The following is a 15,000-nucleotide window of genomic DNA, read 5'->3' as shown; positions in this document are numbered from 1 at the left end:
AGAACCAGGGCCGAGGTCAGGAGGTTTCCCAAACAGGACCTGAGGAACATCAAGTCCAAGGTCCAGTCTAGGCCCGCCCCCGCCTCACCCAAAACCACCAATCACACGCCGGGAAAACCTCCCACGGCCAATGAGAGGAAAGCACTTTCCAGGAAGGAGGAAGTGAATACGGACGGCGTCAGAAGACAGAGGCTGGCCATGGGTCAGGTGGTCAAGGTGGCCATTCTAAAGCCTGTCCCTAAACTCAGGCCCAATCCCAACAGAGAGCCCATAGTCTCCAACCTATCAGAGCAGAGGAGGAAAGTGGGACTAGCCAATCAGACATGCTCCAGCTCCACCAGCTCCCTGGGGTCTGATGCAACTGGGGAGGGACCCCAGAGGACCCCTGAGGAGGCTGTCCAGGACCTGCCTGTTCTAAATGGAGAGAAGCTGCTTCTAGAAGGTTCCACTGAGGTTCCTCAGGAGGGTTCCACTGCTGGGTCTAAAGAGAACAACAGCCACGTCACTACCAACCAGGGCACTGAGACAAAGACCCCATCAGAACCCAGAAGAGCCCACAGCATGGTGAGCACTGTGTGTGAGTGTGAGTGTGTGTGAGTGTGTGTGAGTGTGTGAGAGTGTGTGTGAGTGTGTGTGTGGGTGTGTGTGGGTGTGAGTGTGTGTGAGCGAGCGAGCGAGAGAGATGTAACATCTTTTTTCATCTCATGTTGGGTAATTAGCTGTGATTGCATGTGAAGCAGCTATTAGACATGATGCTGCAGTGACAGGTGACTGAAGCAGCCCAGAGCTCTGCTGCTCAGACTGACAGCCGTCGGGTGTGACAGAAAAGGAGGATTACAACTGAGAAAGGCTCCAGCAGTTGGACTGGTTCTGGTTCCTAAGAACATGACTCATTGTGTGTGTGTCACCCTATGGCTGTCACCAGTCCAGTTCTACCAGGTGAGGTGGGGGAGATGGAGGAGAGGGAAGGAGGTTTAGAGTAGCCCTGTGTATTTAGTACAACAACCCTGCCCAGCATATTGAAACCCGGCCCTTGGAGAGTGTGTGCTGGTATGGTTGGTCCTGGAGAGGACCAGGTGCCTGGAGTCTGGCTGGGCGTGGCCTGCCTGCCTGCCTGCCTGCCTGTCAGAGGAGTCATTATCTGTCATCAACATTATCATTACCCTGGCCCTCACGGCACGCACACAGACCTGCCCTGCTGCGGCTGTTGTTGTTGTTGTTCAATTTCTGGATGACAGCAGGAGTTCCGCCTGAACGTTCTGGAACGTCTTTACATCTGGGCTTACGTAAGTGTCCAGGAGAAGGCTGTGTGTGTGCTTCTGCACGTGTTGCTGGGTCAGTTCCCTCACAAACGCTCACCATTCCAGCGCAGAAACACAAACACAAAGAAAAACTGTTCCTTTGAATCCATTCCAGAAGTCAGGAAGTGAGTTAGTCACACAGGGTTAACATTTTTTCAACCACTAAGTTTCAACCTTCCTCCTTAACAAGAACACTCTTAGAATTGAGCACTGAATAGTTATAGAACCATTAGATTCACTGCTGGAACCAGCAGTTCTAGAATCATAAGAATCACTGGTGGGACCTCCATTCTAGAATTGTTCTTTTTAAAGTTCGGATTCCAGAGTCTTTAACTCGCTCCATGTGTGCAGCGTGTTTATAGAAGGGTAGGGAGAGATGGGGGAAGGACAGGGGGAGAGGAAGGGGGAGAGGAAGGGGGAGAGGAAGGGGGGGAGGAAAGGGGAGAGAGAGAACAGGGCTGGTCCCAGCCGCGTCTCAGGGGGAATGTAGCACAATAGCAACTTCTTTTTTTTTACCTCTGGGCTTCCAGTACACTCTGGTTTCTCTTCCTCTTCCCTCCCTCCTCCTCCTCCTCCCCCTCCCCCTCCGCCTGCCTGACTCCTCCCCCTCTCCTCCTCCTCCCCCTCCTCCTCCCCCTCCGCCTGCCTGACTCCTCCCCCTCTCCTCCTCCCCTGCTCTCTCGTTTCCCTCCTCCACTTCTGCCTGACTGAGGCATGGCCAACACCATGGTCTCAGTGTGTAGCTCCAAGCTGGGCTCCATGGGCTGGGACACTAAACGGCAACTCTTTTTACAGAAGGTCTCCTCCAAGCTGGGCCCCTCCCAGGGCAGGGCCTGGGGAGCGAGCTGCGCCGTGGGGCCCTCTCCAGCCCCCAGCTCCACCACCATACCTCCAGGAGGAGAGGGGGGCGCCGGACCACGGCTGCCCCAGGCCGGTGCCTCGTCGGTGGGGAAGGATGGGCTAAGCATTGGGGTTGGTGGATCTCCACTTAGAGGACAACAGAGTCAGGGTAAGTACACACACTCACACACACACACACACACACACACACACTCTCTTGATTATCTAGTTTTGGGGATTTGTGGAAACTTGTCTGCTGAGTGTGTTTTGTTTACCCAAGCAAGCCTGCGTGCGTATGTGTGTGTGTGTTAAAGTCCTCGTCGTAGTAGTGGCAGTAGACTCAGGAAATGAGCAAGCTAAGACTGTAGAGCTTTAGGTTAAAGAGTTCATTGCACATTCCAACACACACACACATACATTTAAATTCATGTCTGTACACAGTACTGAAAGTCTTCAGAACTGTTTTTACATACAGTAAGCTCATTTTTGAAAGACCGGAGTGTGTGTGTGTGTGTGTGTTAGGGGTTAGTTCAGACTGCAGCAGGTTTTGTCGTTCACCAGACGGTGTTTCTCTCTTAGTGCTCCGCAGTGTTGCATAACTCTCTCCCTCTCTCCTTTCCCTCACCTCCCTATGTACTGGAGCCCTTAAAGGCCATTTCAAATGAGACCCAGTGTCCATGTCTGCATGCAGTCATATGGCTGTGTGTGTGTGTGTGTGTGTGTGTGTGTGTGTGTGTGTGTGGGTGGGTCTGCACCGGGTTTCAACTACCCCCTCTCATCTCTCTCTGAGGAAGTAGCAAACACATTTCCTATCCTAGTGATCTTTCTTTCTTTCTTTCTTTCTTTCCTTCCCTGAGGGGCTCCCTGCCAGTTCTGTTCCTGTGTGTGTGTGTGTGTGTGTGTGTGTGTGTGTGTGTGTGTGTGTGTGTGTGTGTGTGTCCAGTTAACGTAACATTGGTCATATCCTGATGTGAGAGTCACTGTAGCTTCTTACTGGTGTTGTCTGACTGCTGTACAATGGCATGTCATTTCATCCATGTACGTTTGTGTGTGTTCTTGTGTGTGTGTCGGTTTTCCAACCCTTCTTTTCCATAATCACCAGGCTGCAGTGTGTGATTTAGAACAGTTAGGACTCAGCCGGAGGTGTGTGTGTGTGTGTGTGTGTGTGTGTGTGTGCTCATGGAGTAGCTCAGATTCCTGATGGACAATAACTTTCCTGTTTGGAGTTGGAACACACACACACTCAGCGTGAACCTGTCCTAACCCTCAGCTCTCTCTGATGTTGGTGGGGAAGCTGAAGGAACAGCTCCAAAAATGTCTCCTATTGAATCTCCAAACACTCACACACACACACACACAGAGGCACGCACGTTTCACACCCAGCTCACAGTGATGTACCTTGTTAGACAGGCCACATTAAAAGGCTGTTTTTAATATGTGCTGCTCAATCTGCCCACCAGAGGGCAGGGCAACATTCTGCTGGGTGAAAGTGTACAAATATGGTTTCTCTTCATGCAGATTAGTCTCTTTCTTTCTCTATGGTCATACAGTCACTCAGCCCCCCCCCCCACACACACACACTCGTCATCTCTCTGTGTGAGAAGCAGAGGATGTGTGTGGGATGCAGGCATGGAGAAGAGAGGGAACAGGGAACGGAGGGAGAACAGACAACAGACGCTCTCCTTCTATCAGTCTCCATATATCTCTGTCGCCCTCTCGTATCTCGCTCGCTCTCTCTCCCCTACTCTCTTCTCTCCCCCTCTCTCTCTCCCTCTCTCCCTCATTCTCTCCCCCTCCCTCTCTCCCTCATTCTCTCATTCTATCTCTCCCCCTCTCTCGTTCTGTCTCTCTCTCTTGCTTGAGGAGCTCTCCCTCTGGTCAGTCAGATAAGGTACTTAAGGCGCATTTGATTTAACCCACCGAGCGTGGCTGTGCTGAAACTCGACATTAATACGAGCAAATGAGATGCTGGGTAGGGTTGTTGTACTAAATACACAGGGCTGTATCATTCAGACAGCCTTGGTGTCCAGTGTTTTACTGGCATAAAGGGATGGGGGAGTACACTGTGTCAGCAATCAAGCATCCCCCTGCTGAGACAGTGTTTCTGTGTGAGTCAGCTACTTCTGGGGGGTGTTACCCACAAGCCCCTGCTCCTTTCCATGGCCTTCAACCAGAGCTGTGAGATCACACACACATGTGCAGCCACACACACACTCTAGGGGGAAGGCGTAGAGAGAGGGATGACACAGAGAATGGACTTCTTTCTGAAATGTGCTGATAGATGCTGAGTTGACGAACTCTGGTCAGCTCTACTTTATTCTGTCTCTCCTATCACTCTCTCTCTTTCTCTCTAGTTCTCTCGTGTTCTCTCCCCCCTCTATTGTTCTGTCTCTCTCCTGCTTCTATCTCCCTCCATCTCCCCCTCTCTCCCTCTCTCTCCTCCATCTCTCTCTCCCTCTCTCCTTCCATCTCTCTCTCCCTCTCTCCTCCATCTCTCTCTCCCTCTCTCCTCCATCTCTTTCCCTCTCTCTCCGGCATCTCTCTCCCTGTCTCTCCCTCCATTTCTCTCTCTCTCTCTCTCTCTCTCTCTCTCTCTCTCTCTCTCTCTCTCCATCTCTCTCTGTGTTGGTATTGCAGTAACTGAGCAGCAGTTGTGTGATGTCATCAACACCCTCTGTGTGACTCCTCCCCCCAGGCATTGTGAAGCCTCGCTCAACAGACCGCCCGTCCGGGTTGGTCCCCCCGGGTTCCATGACCTCTAACCCCAAACCCACAGCCAATCCCGGCTCAGCTCCTGCTCGGCCCACGGCCTCCAAGCTGCCCGTCAAGGGATTACCCACAAGCCTCAGCAGTTCGTCGCTAGGCAGCGTCGCCAACGAGACCAACGTAGGCACGCCCCCCAGCAGAGGTGAGACCTGACCAGCAGAACACCCTCTCTTTCTCTCTCTCTCTCTTTATTTCTATGTCTCTTTCTCTCTCTCTTTGTCATTCTCTCATCCAGTTCCCACCCGTAAAGAAAAAAAAAATTTCCACTGGTGTGGTTTTCCTGTTTCTGGTGAGCTCACTTCCTCCTTCCCCACGAGCGCTCTGTCCACACGCACACACACACACACACACCTACAGGCAGAGAGATACCATACTGTACCATTCTGTGGCACAGTTCCAGTTGTCTGCCCTCTCTGAGTTGAGCATTAGTCACTGTCGCTTCTGGCTCTTGGAAACATGGCTGGTATTCTGCAGACACACACACACCACACAGACTACACACACCCTACACACACAGTTGGCATGGCATTCTCATTTCCTGTCTAGGGTTCAAGGGTCACATCTGGGCAGACTTAGTGACAGACAAGCTATGTGTGCGTGCGTCAGCGTGCGACAGAGAGCGAGCATGTTTCTCTTCATCCAAGCTAACTAGAATAATGCAGTCACCTGACCTCCACTGAGACAAATCAATACCTCCTCAATGTAGCCTTTGTTACAGAACAGACAGCCCTCTGTCACAGGGATAGAGAGAGAGGATGGAGGAGGGAGAGAGAGGATGGAGGAAGGAGAGAGAGGATGGAGGAAGGAGAGAGAGGATGGAGGAAGGAGAGAGAGAGGGATGAGGGTGTGGATAAATGAAAAGGTCATTCTGAAAGCTGAAGTAACTTTACAACATTAGATTAGACAACAAGAGACCCTCTATCTCTCTCTCTCTCTTCACTCTTGTCTCTCTCTTTCCCCCCCTTCTCTGTATCTTTCTATGGTGACTCATAACAGAGCAGTAGTTACAATTGCCATAGGATCTGTAATGTTGTCATGGTGACCACATGACGACTGAGAGTCTGTGTTCCTATGGCGATGTGCATGCTGAATTTACATTGAAATGTACACCCACATTTCTACTCTCTCACACACACACACACACACTCTGTCTACAGTAATTGTCTAGTCCACCAGTCATTCCATATTAGCAACACAAACATTTTAAATTTCTCTCATGCTTAGCTCGTCTCATTAGCACCCGCACACACAGATACCCACGCGCTAACACACACACACACACTCCTTCCTCCTCCTCCTAGCACCCAGACGTCAGTTCCTACTGCAGATAACTGTGTTTACACTCTTCATGACTAGTCCATGATTCCACTTACTGTCGCTGAGTACCTGATGTTTACAGAAGGAATTAGTCTTTAACCTCTCTCTCCTCTCTCTCTCTCTCTCTCTCTCTCTCTCTCTCTCTCTCTCTCTCTCTCTCTCTCTCTCTCTCTCTCTCTCTCTCTCTCTCTCTCTCTCTCTCTCTCTCTCTCTCTCCCTCTCTCTCTCTCCTCTTCCCTCTCTCTCTCTCTCTCTCTCTCTCTCTCTCCTCTTCCCTCTCTCCCTTCTCTCTCTCTCTCTCTCTCCTCTTCCCTCTCTCTCTCTCCTCTTCCCTCTCTCTCTCTCTCTCTCTCTCTCTCTCTCCTCTTCCCTCTCTCCCTTCTCTCTCTCTCTCTCTCTCCTCTTCCCTCTCTCTCTCTCCTCTTCCCTCTCTCTCTCTCCTCTTCCCTCTCTCTCTCTCTCTCTCTCTCTCTCTCTCTCTCTCTCTCTCTCTCTCTCCTCTTCCCTCTCTCCCTTCTATCTCTCTCCTCTTCCCTCTCTCTCTCTCTCTCTCTCTCTCCTCTTCCCTCTCTCTCTCTCTCTCTCTCTCCTCTTCCCTCTCTTCCCTCTCTCCCTTCTATCTCTCTCTCTCTCTCCTCTTCCCTCTCTCTCTCTCTCCCTTCTCTCTCTCTCTATCTCTCTCTCTCCTCTCCCCAGTCCCGGCCTTGTCCTCTGTCCCTGGAGCTCCAGGGGGCAGCCAGGTGGAAGATCGTCCCAGCAGGAGTGCAGTTCCTGGGCTCAGCCAGGGCCCCCGGCCCCCATCCTCGTCCCCCTCCTCTGGAGCTCCCGGCCGTGCCCCGGGCCTCAGGAGCAGGGCCTTCTCTCTGCAGAGCAGGGGCTCTGCTACAGGTGACACACGCACACCAGAGACACACACACCACAGACAGTGTGTGTGAACAGTCTAGTCTACACATGTTCCAGTCTAGCAGGGTTGTGATTGGCTGCTCCATGTTTGCAGGACTGAGGACCCCCACTGTGACCAATCAGATTGCAGCTAAGAACACCCAGAATGCCTTGCAGAGACACGGCTCCGCCAGACTCAGCCGCCCCACCGCCTCCGCCCTGGGTATGGACGTGTGTGTGTGTGTAGGGGTCTGTGTGTGTGTGTGTGTGTGTGTGTGTAGGGGTCTGTGTGTGTGTGTTTGGCCTGACTGGTTCTGGTTAGCAAGTTTTCAGTAAACAAACACAACCTGACTGTAATTATTGATATAAACAGAATGGTTTCCCCCCACACACACACACACGCACACACACTGAAATGGGATCAGTATTAGGTGTATGTTTTGTGTTTCTGGAGAGATTCAGTCATTCAGTACTGAGCTACTCTGGCCGTGTGGAGGCCGCATGTGAAGCCTGGGGCTGTGGTTTATCCCTCCCCACACAGCCTGGCTCTGGTCTGGGCTTCGGCGCCTGGCTGCCCCCCCTCTGTGGTCTCCACTGGAACTCCCACCAGGCTTGTGGTGAGCCACCAGGCCGAGACTTGCTGTCACCGTCACTGGGGCACGACACACACACACACCACACACCACACACACACCACACACACACACACACTACACACACACCACACACACACACACACTGGTTATACCAGATGTCCTCACACACACAGGCATGCAGAAACCAACACACACTCCAGATATATTTACACACACAAGCATACTCTTTTTCTCACACACAACCACACACACAGACACTCTCACTCTCTCTCACACAGCCAACCAGGAGACACTGCATGTGGATCAGGAAGTGGCCATTTTTAGCATGACTGGATAGTTCCTGATAGTGTGCTGACCCGCTGTGTCTGTGCTTCAGTCCACGTGAAGGAGCTCCTAATGTAGCAGTCATGATGGGCAGGGAGGGAGGGGGGAGGGGGGAGGGGGTGGGTTAGGGTGTTTGGGCTGGCTGTTTTGAACCACACTGTAGAACAATACTGCTCATCAGTATTCTGAGCCATGTGTTTGTGGCTGTGTGAGTGTGTGTGTGTGTGTGCGTGCGTGCGTGTGTGAGTGTGTGTGTGTGTGTGTGAGTGTGTTTGTTCTGTCTCTATAACTCTCTGTGTGTCAAACATCAACCGTCTTTTCCTCCATTTTGACGGTAGACAAGATGCTATTGGAAATACAGTTTGATATATTTTAACAAAGCAAGCCCCTCACACAGTTAACCCTAACCCATGGCACCCTTACCAAGGCACAATATGACAAATCAGAACATCAATTGAGTGATAAGAATGATGGTTTATAACACACACAAATGAGGTTAGGAAAAAAAGAAAGAAGGCAAGAAGGAGAAGGGGATACATCTATACCCATGCTTTCACAACCTGTCCTCGCCCTTCCCCCCCCAAATTCCCCCTCCTCCCCTCTCTCTCCCCCTCCTCTTATCGACTGTGTTTATCAGGGCACCTGCCAAGAGACAGAGATTAGAGAGAGCGCTGTGGGGATGTTTCTCCTTTTATCTCTCAGCTGTAACCTTGATCTGACCACAATGCTGCTTCCAACCTCTTCTCTCTCTCTCTCTCTCTCTCTCTCTCTCTCTCTCTTTCTCTCTCTCTCTCTCTCTCTCTCTGTCTCTCTCTCTCTGTCTCTCTCTCTGTCTCTCTGGCTCTGTCTCTCTCTTCCTGTGTCTATCTCTCTTTTTCTCCGTCTCTCCATCTTTCTCTGTCTCTCTAATGCTGTCATGTCTTTGCTCTCTTCATTAAATTCATTCCATTCTCCAGAGAGAGAGATGTGGTACAGTGAGAGGGTGTGAGTATCGAGGGAGGGATAGAGAGGGAGAGAAAGAGAGTAGGTTGCGCCTGAGAGCCAAGACATGATTCACACCCCGCCCACTCTCTGCTCTGCGCACACTCCCCCCTCCCCCCTCCTCCCCTCCCCCCTCCTCCCTCCTCCCCTCCTCCCCTCCCCCCTCCCCCCTCCTCCCCTCCCCCCTCCCCCCTCCCCCCTCCCCCCTCCCCCCTCCCCCCTCCCCCCTCCCCCCTCCTCCCCTCCTCCCCTCCTCCCTCCCCCTCCTCCCCTCCCCCCTCCCCCCTCCTCCCTCCTCCCCTCCCCCCTCCCCCCTCCTCCCTCCTGTGTGTGTTCAGAGATGCTGAAGTAGAGCCCGCCCCTCCTGTGTGTGTGTGTAAGCTAACGGCACAACCGTCTCCGTGTGTGTGTGGGTGTCGACCAATTCCGGAGTGTCGCTGAGGATAGTCGCACCCCCTGATTCTCTTGGAACTCTATCTTCATCATCATCATCATCGTTGTGTTGAGACTCCTTCTCCCTGGATCGCTCTTTCCTCCTACTGGCTCAGAAACGAGAAGAGAGGAGAGGAAGAGAGGACAGGAAGAGAGGAGAGGAATAGAGAAGAGGAAGAGAGGAGAGGAAGAGAGGAGAGGAAGAGAGGAGAGGAAGAGAGGAGAGGAAGAGAGGAGAGGAAGAGAGGAGAGGAAGAGAGGAGAGGTGGAGGTAGTACCGAAGCAGGAGGTAGAAAAACAAGGCTATTTTTGGCGCCATTTTCTCTCTGTTCCCTATTGGCTGAGGGCTCCATTGCTGCGGCTTCAGAGACGTGTTGTCTTGCCCACGGTTCCCTTCTACTCCGGTGTGAGGTGCCGGCTGTTTGTGAGAAACTTCCTTCCCTCCCGCTCACGGCTTCAAGGTTATTTCTTCTCATAACCTTCCCTCTGGTTGGACTTTAACGTTTTTTCCCTTTTGAGGAAATTCTCATTTTTTGGACATTTTCGTTGTTGAACGCCTGAGAGTGGTTCCTGTGCTAACCCTAACCCAGGAGGGTTCTCTCCTGGCGGGGGGGGGGGGGGTCTGGTATCTACCCCTGGACTGTGTCTCTCCGGACGGTGGAGGTATCTCCAGGGAGCTGACATGCTGTGGTCTCCCAGACTCTCCCTGTCCAACTTCCACGTGAAGCTGACAGCTAAAGGATTGTTCCGGAACCTGCAGCTCCTGTCTGGATGCAAGAAGAGCACTGTGGTGTTCCACGCAGGTCCGACACACACACACACACACATATACACACTCGTAGATAAACACCCTCATCCCCCTGAACACCCTCAGAGCTCCGCCCCTCCATCTCCCCTCCATCCTCCCTTCCATCTCCCCTCCATCTCCCCTCCATCTCCCCTCCATCCTCCCCCCTCTCTTCCCACGTGGCAGCCGCCATTGTTGCCTCCGTCTCTTTTCTTAGCTGGGGGCTTTCAGCTTTGTGTAGGCCTTGACTGCTGTGTGTGTGTGTGTGTGTGTGTTCTGCCCGTGTGGCTTGGTGGTAGCATGTAGTGCGGTTCAATAGCCTGAGCCAGGGGGGCAAGTTAACCATGTTGCCTGGAAGGCATTAACTATTAGCATGTTAATGCTACTAATCTAACTCCAGACCATATATAAAAAGTAGATATGAAACAAATTTCTGTCAAACTCTGCATCAATTATTCTTCCTGAATTAGAGAGCTGTTATTTGGATCAGTTTTTTGGGATTTTAGTATTAAAACATTGTGGCCTTCTGCCGGTTTCTCTTAACAGCTCGTGTTTGGCCTCGTAGCTGCTTCTGTCTTAGTCTGGAGAGAGAGAGGGAGAGACAGAGAGAGAGAGACAGAGACAGAGAGAGACAGCAAGAGGGATATGTGTAGATGTTGGACTGATCAGAGTATTAAAAGTTGAAATCTGGCAGGATGAAATTATGGGCTAAAATGTGCATAATGTAGGTGAGGATGTTCTGCTGTGGAGAGTAAATCTGGCCTGTTTACAAATCCCCTGAGAGGCGGGCAGAGAACAGGTTTGTTTTGATGCGACTGACCCAGTTTTAGAATCAGGTCAGTATTTGTGAGCAGGCATGTTTGTGGGCAGCCCAGGCTGTGACCAACCAGGTCCTCAGGACCCCAGGTTTGGCCCTCCAGGGTGGCCCTTATCAGTCTCACAGTGGCGGGGCAGGAACACTGTCTGGCTCTGGTCTGTTTCCTGAGGTGGACATGCCTTGCTGCTGTGTGTGTGTGTGTGTGTGTGGGGGGGGGGGGGTGACTGTGGGTAGCGGTGTGTGTGTGTGTGTGGGGGGGTGACTGTGTGGGTAGGGGTGTGTGTGTGTGGGGGGGGTGACTGTGTGGGTAGGGGTGTGTGTGTGTTTACTTGTGTGATGAGAGGATGTTTTTGTTTCGCCCCACTGGTGTGAGTGATCTGTGTGTGTGTGTGTGTGAGTGTGTGCGTGTGGTGCTCTGGTTGATGTGGTCGCCAGTATTAACAAAGGATCAAAGCAGACATGGGGGACATCCGGACTCTGGGATGTGTGTGTGTGTGTGTGTGTGTGTGTGTGTGTGTGTGTGTGTGTGTGTGTGTGCGTGTGGTGCTCTGGTTGATGTGGTCGCCAGTATTAACAAAGGATCAAAGCAGACATGGGGGACATCCGGACTCTGGGATGTGTGTGTGTGTGTGTGTGTGTGTGTGTGTGTGTGTGTGTGTGTGTGTGTGTGTGTGTGTGTGTGTGTGTGTGTGTGTGTGTGTGTGTGTGTGTGTGTGTGTGTGAGAGAGACGTCAGGTAATCAGCACCCTGTCTGTCCTTTAGTAATCACAGAGTGGTTCAACTTCCCCAGAGTAGGAGACACGCTCTCACCACACCCACCCTCTGGGAACACACACAAACACATTACACACACACACCAGTAGGGGGCAGTGTGACCAGAGAGGACAAGGTTCATCTCTACAGCCTCTATCTGTCCACTAGAATGTCCTCAGTAGGATTAGAGGAGGAGAGAGAGGGAGAGAGAGGGAGAGAGAGGGAGAGAGAGGGAGGGGGATGGGGAGAGGGGAGCCCGATGGATGGATAAACAGTCTGTGTTTCCTAATTGCAGTGTGTGTGATGGTAATGCACTCCTAATGTACTCTGGGACTTTCTCGGTCTGTGCCCTGACCATCATTACACCTCCGTCCCAGCATGCACTGGGCCTGGTCACTAGGGAGGGAGGGCAGGAGAGAGAGGGGGAGAGAGAGAGAGGAGGTTACATTAGCATCATCTCAGAACGGGGAGGGAGGGGCAGATGTAGAGAAGGAGAAAGGGAGGATGGAGAGGGAGGGAGAGAGAGAGAGGGAGCAAGAGGGAGAGAGCGAGAGAGAGAGAGGTTTACTTTAGCATCATCTCAGACAGTCAACAGTCGCAGGGCGTAGCTGCAGCGTAGCTAGACAAGAGCGTGTGTGTGAAGGAGAGTGTATGTGAGGGGTTTATATGTTTTGTGCTTTAAGTGTGTGTGTGTCGTGGTCAAACACGAGTGTGTTTATTTTGTGTTCTACGTGAGCTTGTGTGTGTGTGTGAGACTGTGTGTGTGTGCCCACCATGCTGAACGTGGCTGCCTCCTCCTTGATCGGTCGTTGTTCTTTTGCAGTGGACAAGAGCAGCCAGCGGGGGGCGCCACCCAGATCCTCCCCCGCCGTCCAGACCAGCTCCCCCGCCCCGCCCGAGCCCACCCCCGCACCCCCGGGGCCGGCCGGGCGCCCCGCCCGCACCCCCAGGCCTGGGGCTCCAGAGCAGGGGGCCGGGGAGGTGGCGGTATCCCAGGGGGAGAGGAGCAGCGCTGGGCAGCAGGTCAGGAAGCTCCTGGTCCAGGGGAACAGACGTGTGGAAGCCCTGGCTGTGGTCGTCCAGCACCTCTTCACTGAGGTGAGATTGGGCTGGACCCTCGTGGGGGAGGGAAGGGGGGACGCTAACATATTAGCATATTAGCAGGTAATATGCAAATATGTTCGTCATGTTTCACATTCCAAACCTCACACACACACACACAGACTGTGTTAGGACGAGTGGGTCCTCTAGTTCTGCAGGTGATAATGTGATCTGTGTTGGTTTCACCTCAGCAGTTATCTAAGTGGTTTGTTGCTGTGTCATGTTAGCATGCTAGCATGTTAGCATGTTAGCATGCTAGCATGTTAGCATGCTAACGGAGGAAGATGTGTTTGGGTGAGGACATTAGGAAGCTGTGTGATGGTGCGTGTGTGTGTGAGAGAGGGAGAGGGAGAGGGAGAGAGAGAGACAAATACAGACAGACAGCCTGAAGCTACTGAGGACATTGTGTTATTTTTATTTCACATCCCTAACCTATCGCATGCACACATGCAAAATATCTGGAACAACAAAGAGCCTGGCTCTTTGTTAAGGGATTGGAGCGTTAGGTTGAAGGTGTGGCTGAAGGTGGCCTGAGAGAGATGACAGGTGCTTCTCACTCACTAGGAATGTATCTTTACTGTCAGTCAGGCTTGACAGGCTAACGACACGAGGGACCTGCTCACATGAGACACACACACACTAACACACTCACTCTGTAGTTATCACTCAAGGAGAAAGCTACTGCTCTGTTCTCAAGCTGCTATCAGAGATAACAGATTACAGAGAACACACACTGCCTGGCCGGCTGTTGCCTAACGTCTCCCACATGCTCACACACAACCGTATCCAGGGGTAACCGTATCCAGGGCTAACCGTAACCAGCGGTAACACAGTTGGAGCTCCCTGTGTTTGTTTACGATGTTGTCATAAACACTGATGTCTGTTCTGTGGAGAGGACAGTGACTGCTCACGTGGATCACTCTGCAACCTCTCTGCTGTGATCTAGCAGCTAGAGGAGGGGAAGGATGGAGGGGAGGGGAGGGGAGGGGAGGGGAGGGGAGGGGAGGGGAGGGGGGAGGGGAGGGGAGGGGAGGGGAGGGGAGGGGGGAGGGGGGAGGGGAGGGGAGGGGAGGGGAGGGGAGGGGAGGGGAGGGGAGGGGAGGGGAGGGGAGGAGAAAGGAATGCAGCAGCTGCAGTTAAACCCTGGAGGGGGGGAGGGAGGCAGTGAGAGGGGGAGGGAGGGAGAGGGGGTGGAGTAAAATGAGGAAGCTTTAGCTGCTGCATATCACCTGTGAGGATCTTACTGGTTCGAGGTGTCACCGGCCCCTCCCCCTTTATCAAAGCCCCTCCCCTGTTTGTCCTGGGGGGCGGGGGGCGGGTGAAGGCTGAGGTTAGGAGCAGGACAGGCTGGGGTTTAGTCTTGAGAGAGAGAGAAGGAGAGAGAGAGAAGGAAAGGGAGAAATAGATGAATTGTTGTAGGTGTTGTGCTGAGGAGGAGAGAGAGGGTGGAGGGAGGTAGAGAGTCAGACTAGAGGAGGGTGCAGGGAGCAGTGTCGGGGGCAGGATGGGGGCTGCTGATAGCAAGGCCCTGGAGAAGAGGGCTCCTCGTGTCAGGAAGAAAGCCAAGGTCTGACTGTTTACCCTCATCTTTTTATTTCACTCTCTCTCTCTCTCTCTCTCTCTCTCTCTCTCTCTCTCTCTCTCTCTCTCTCTCTCTCTCTCCCCCTCTTCTCACCCCCTTCACTCTATTCTCCCCCTGCTCTTTCTCTCTCTCCTTCTCCCCCTTCTCGCTCTCTCTCTCTCTCTCTCTCTCTCTCTCTCTCTCTCTCTCTCTCTCTCTCTCTCTCCATGTGTGTTATGTCACTCTTACTCTGTCTGATGAAGGGCTTTGTACCTTCCTAGAAAACATGGCCTTGATGAGTGTGTGTGTGTGTGAGTTAATTGTTCATTTACTCTGTTTTGAAGAGAGGGAGTGTACTTTGGACAGTGTTGGAAAGATTTCACACTGTCAGCATAAGAGAGAGAGAGAGAGTTATGTGTGTATGTGCTTGGATTAGCTCTGGGTGTAGTCTTGGAGTGTGTGAGAGAGGGTGTTGATGTGAATGAAGGAATGTGAGTTAGCGTGACTCCACGTTCCACTTGGAGAAAGGCCCTAGCGTGCT

At 52.5% G+C, this 15,000-nt stretch overlaps 1 protein-coding gene across 3 annotated transcripts in view; it reads left to right on the top strand.

Annotated features, from left to right (window-relative positions):
- mtus1b (microtubule associated tumor suppressor 1b) overlaps positions 1–15,000 on the top strand; it is a 33,831-nt gene that overhangs the window by 11,520 nt on the left and 7,311 nt on the right. For 2 of the 3 annotated variants that reach the window (XM_084693527.1, XM_084693526.1), the window contains 7 exons: positions 1–564; positions 2,097–2,310; positions 4,837–5,049; positions 5,143–5,196; positions 6,921–7,112; positions 7,223–7,330; positions 12,621–12,895. The exon at positions 1–564 is cut by the window's left edge and continues 1,431 nt beyond it. In XM_084693527.1, coding sequence (XP_084549653.1) covers positions 1–564; positions 2,097–2,310; positions 4,837–5,049; positions 5,143–5,196; positions 6,921–7,112; positions 7,223–7,330; positions 12,621–12,895 — 1,620 coding nt within the window. The remainder of the gene's footprint in view (positions 565–2,096; positions 2,311–4,836; positions 5,050–5,142; positions 5,197–6,920; positions 7,113–7,222; positions 7,331–12,620; positions 12,896–15,000) is intronic. The other variant, XM_084693528.1, reaches the window with a different exon arrangement.

The sequence above is a fragment of the Hypomesus nipponensis genome, chromosome 27 (genome assembly GCF_054491055.1).
Source record: "Hypomesus nipponensis isolate SF chromosome 27, ASM5449105v1, whole genome shotgun sequence".
NCBI classification, from domain to species: domain Eukaryota; kingdom Metazoa; phylum Chordata; class Actinopteri; order Osmeriformes; family Osmeridae; genus Hypomesus; species Hypomesus nipponensis.
Note: the sequence above shows the minus strand (reverse complement) of the source record. Positions and strands in the feature narration are given on the sequence as shown.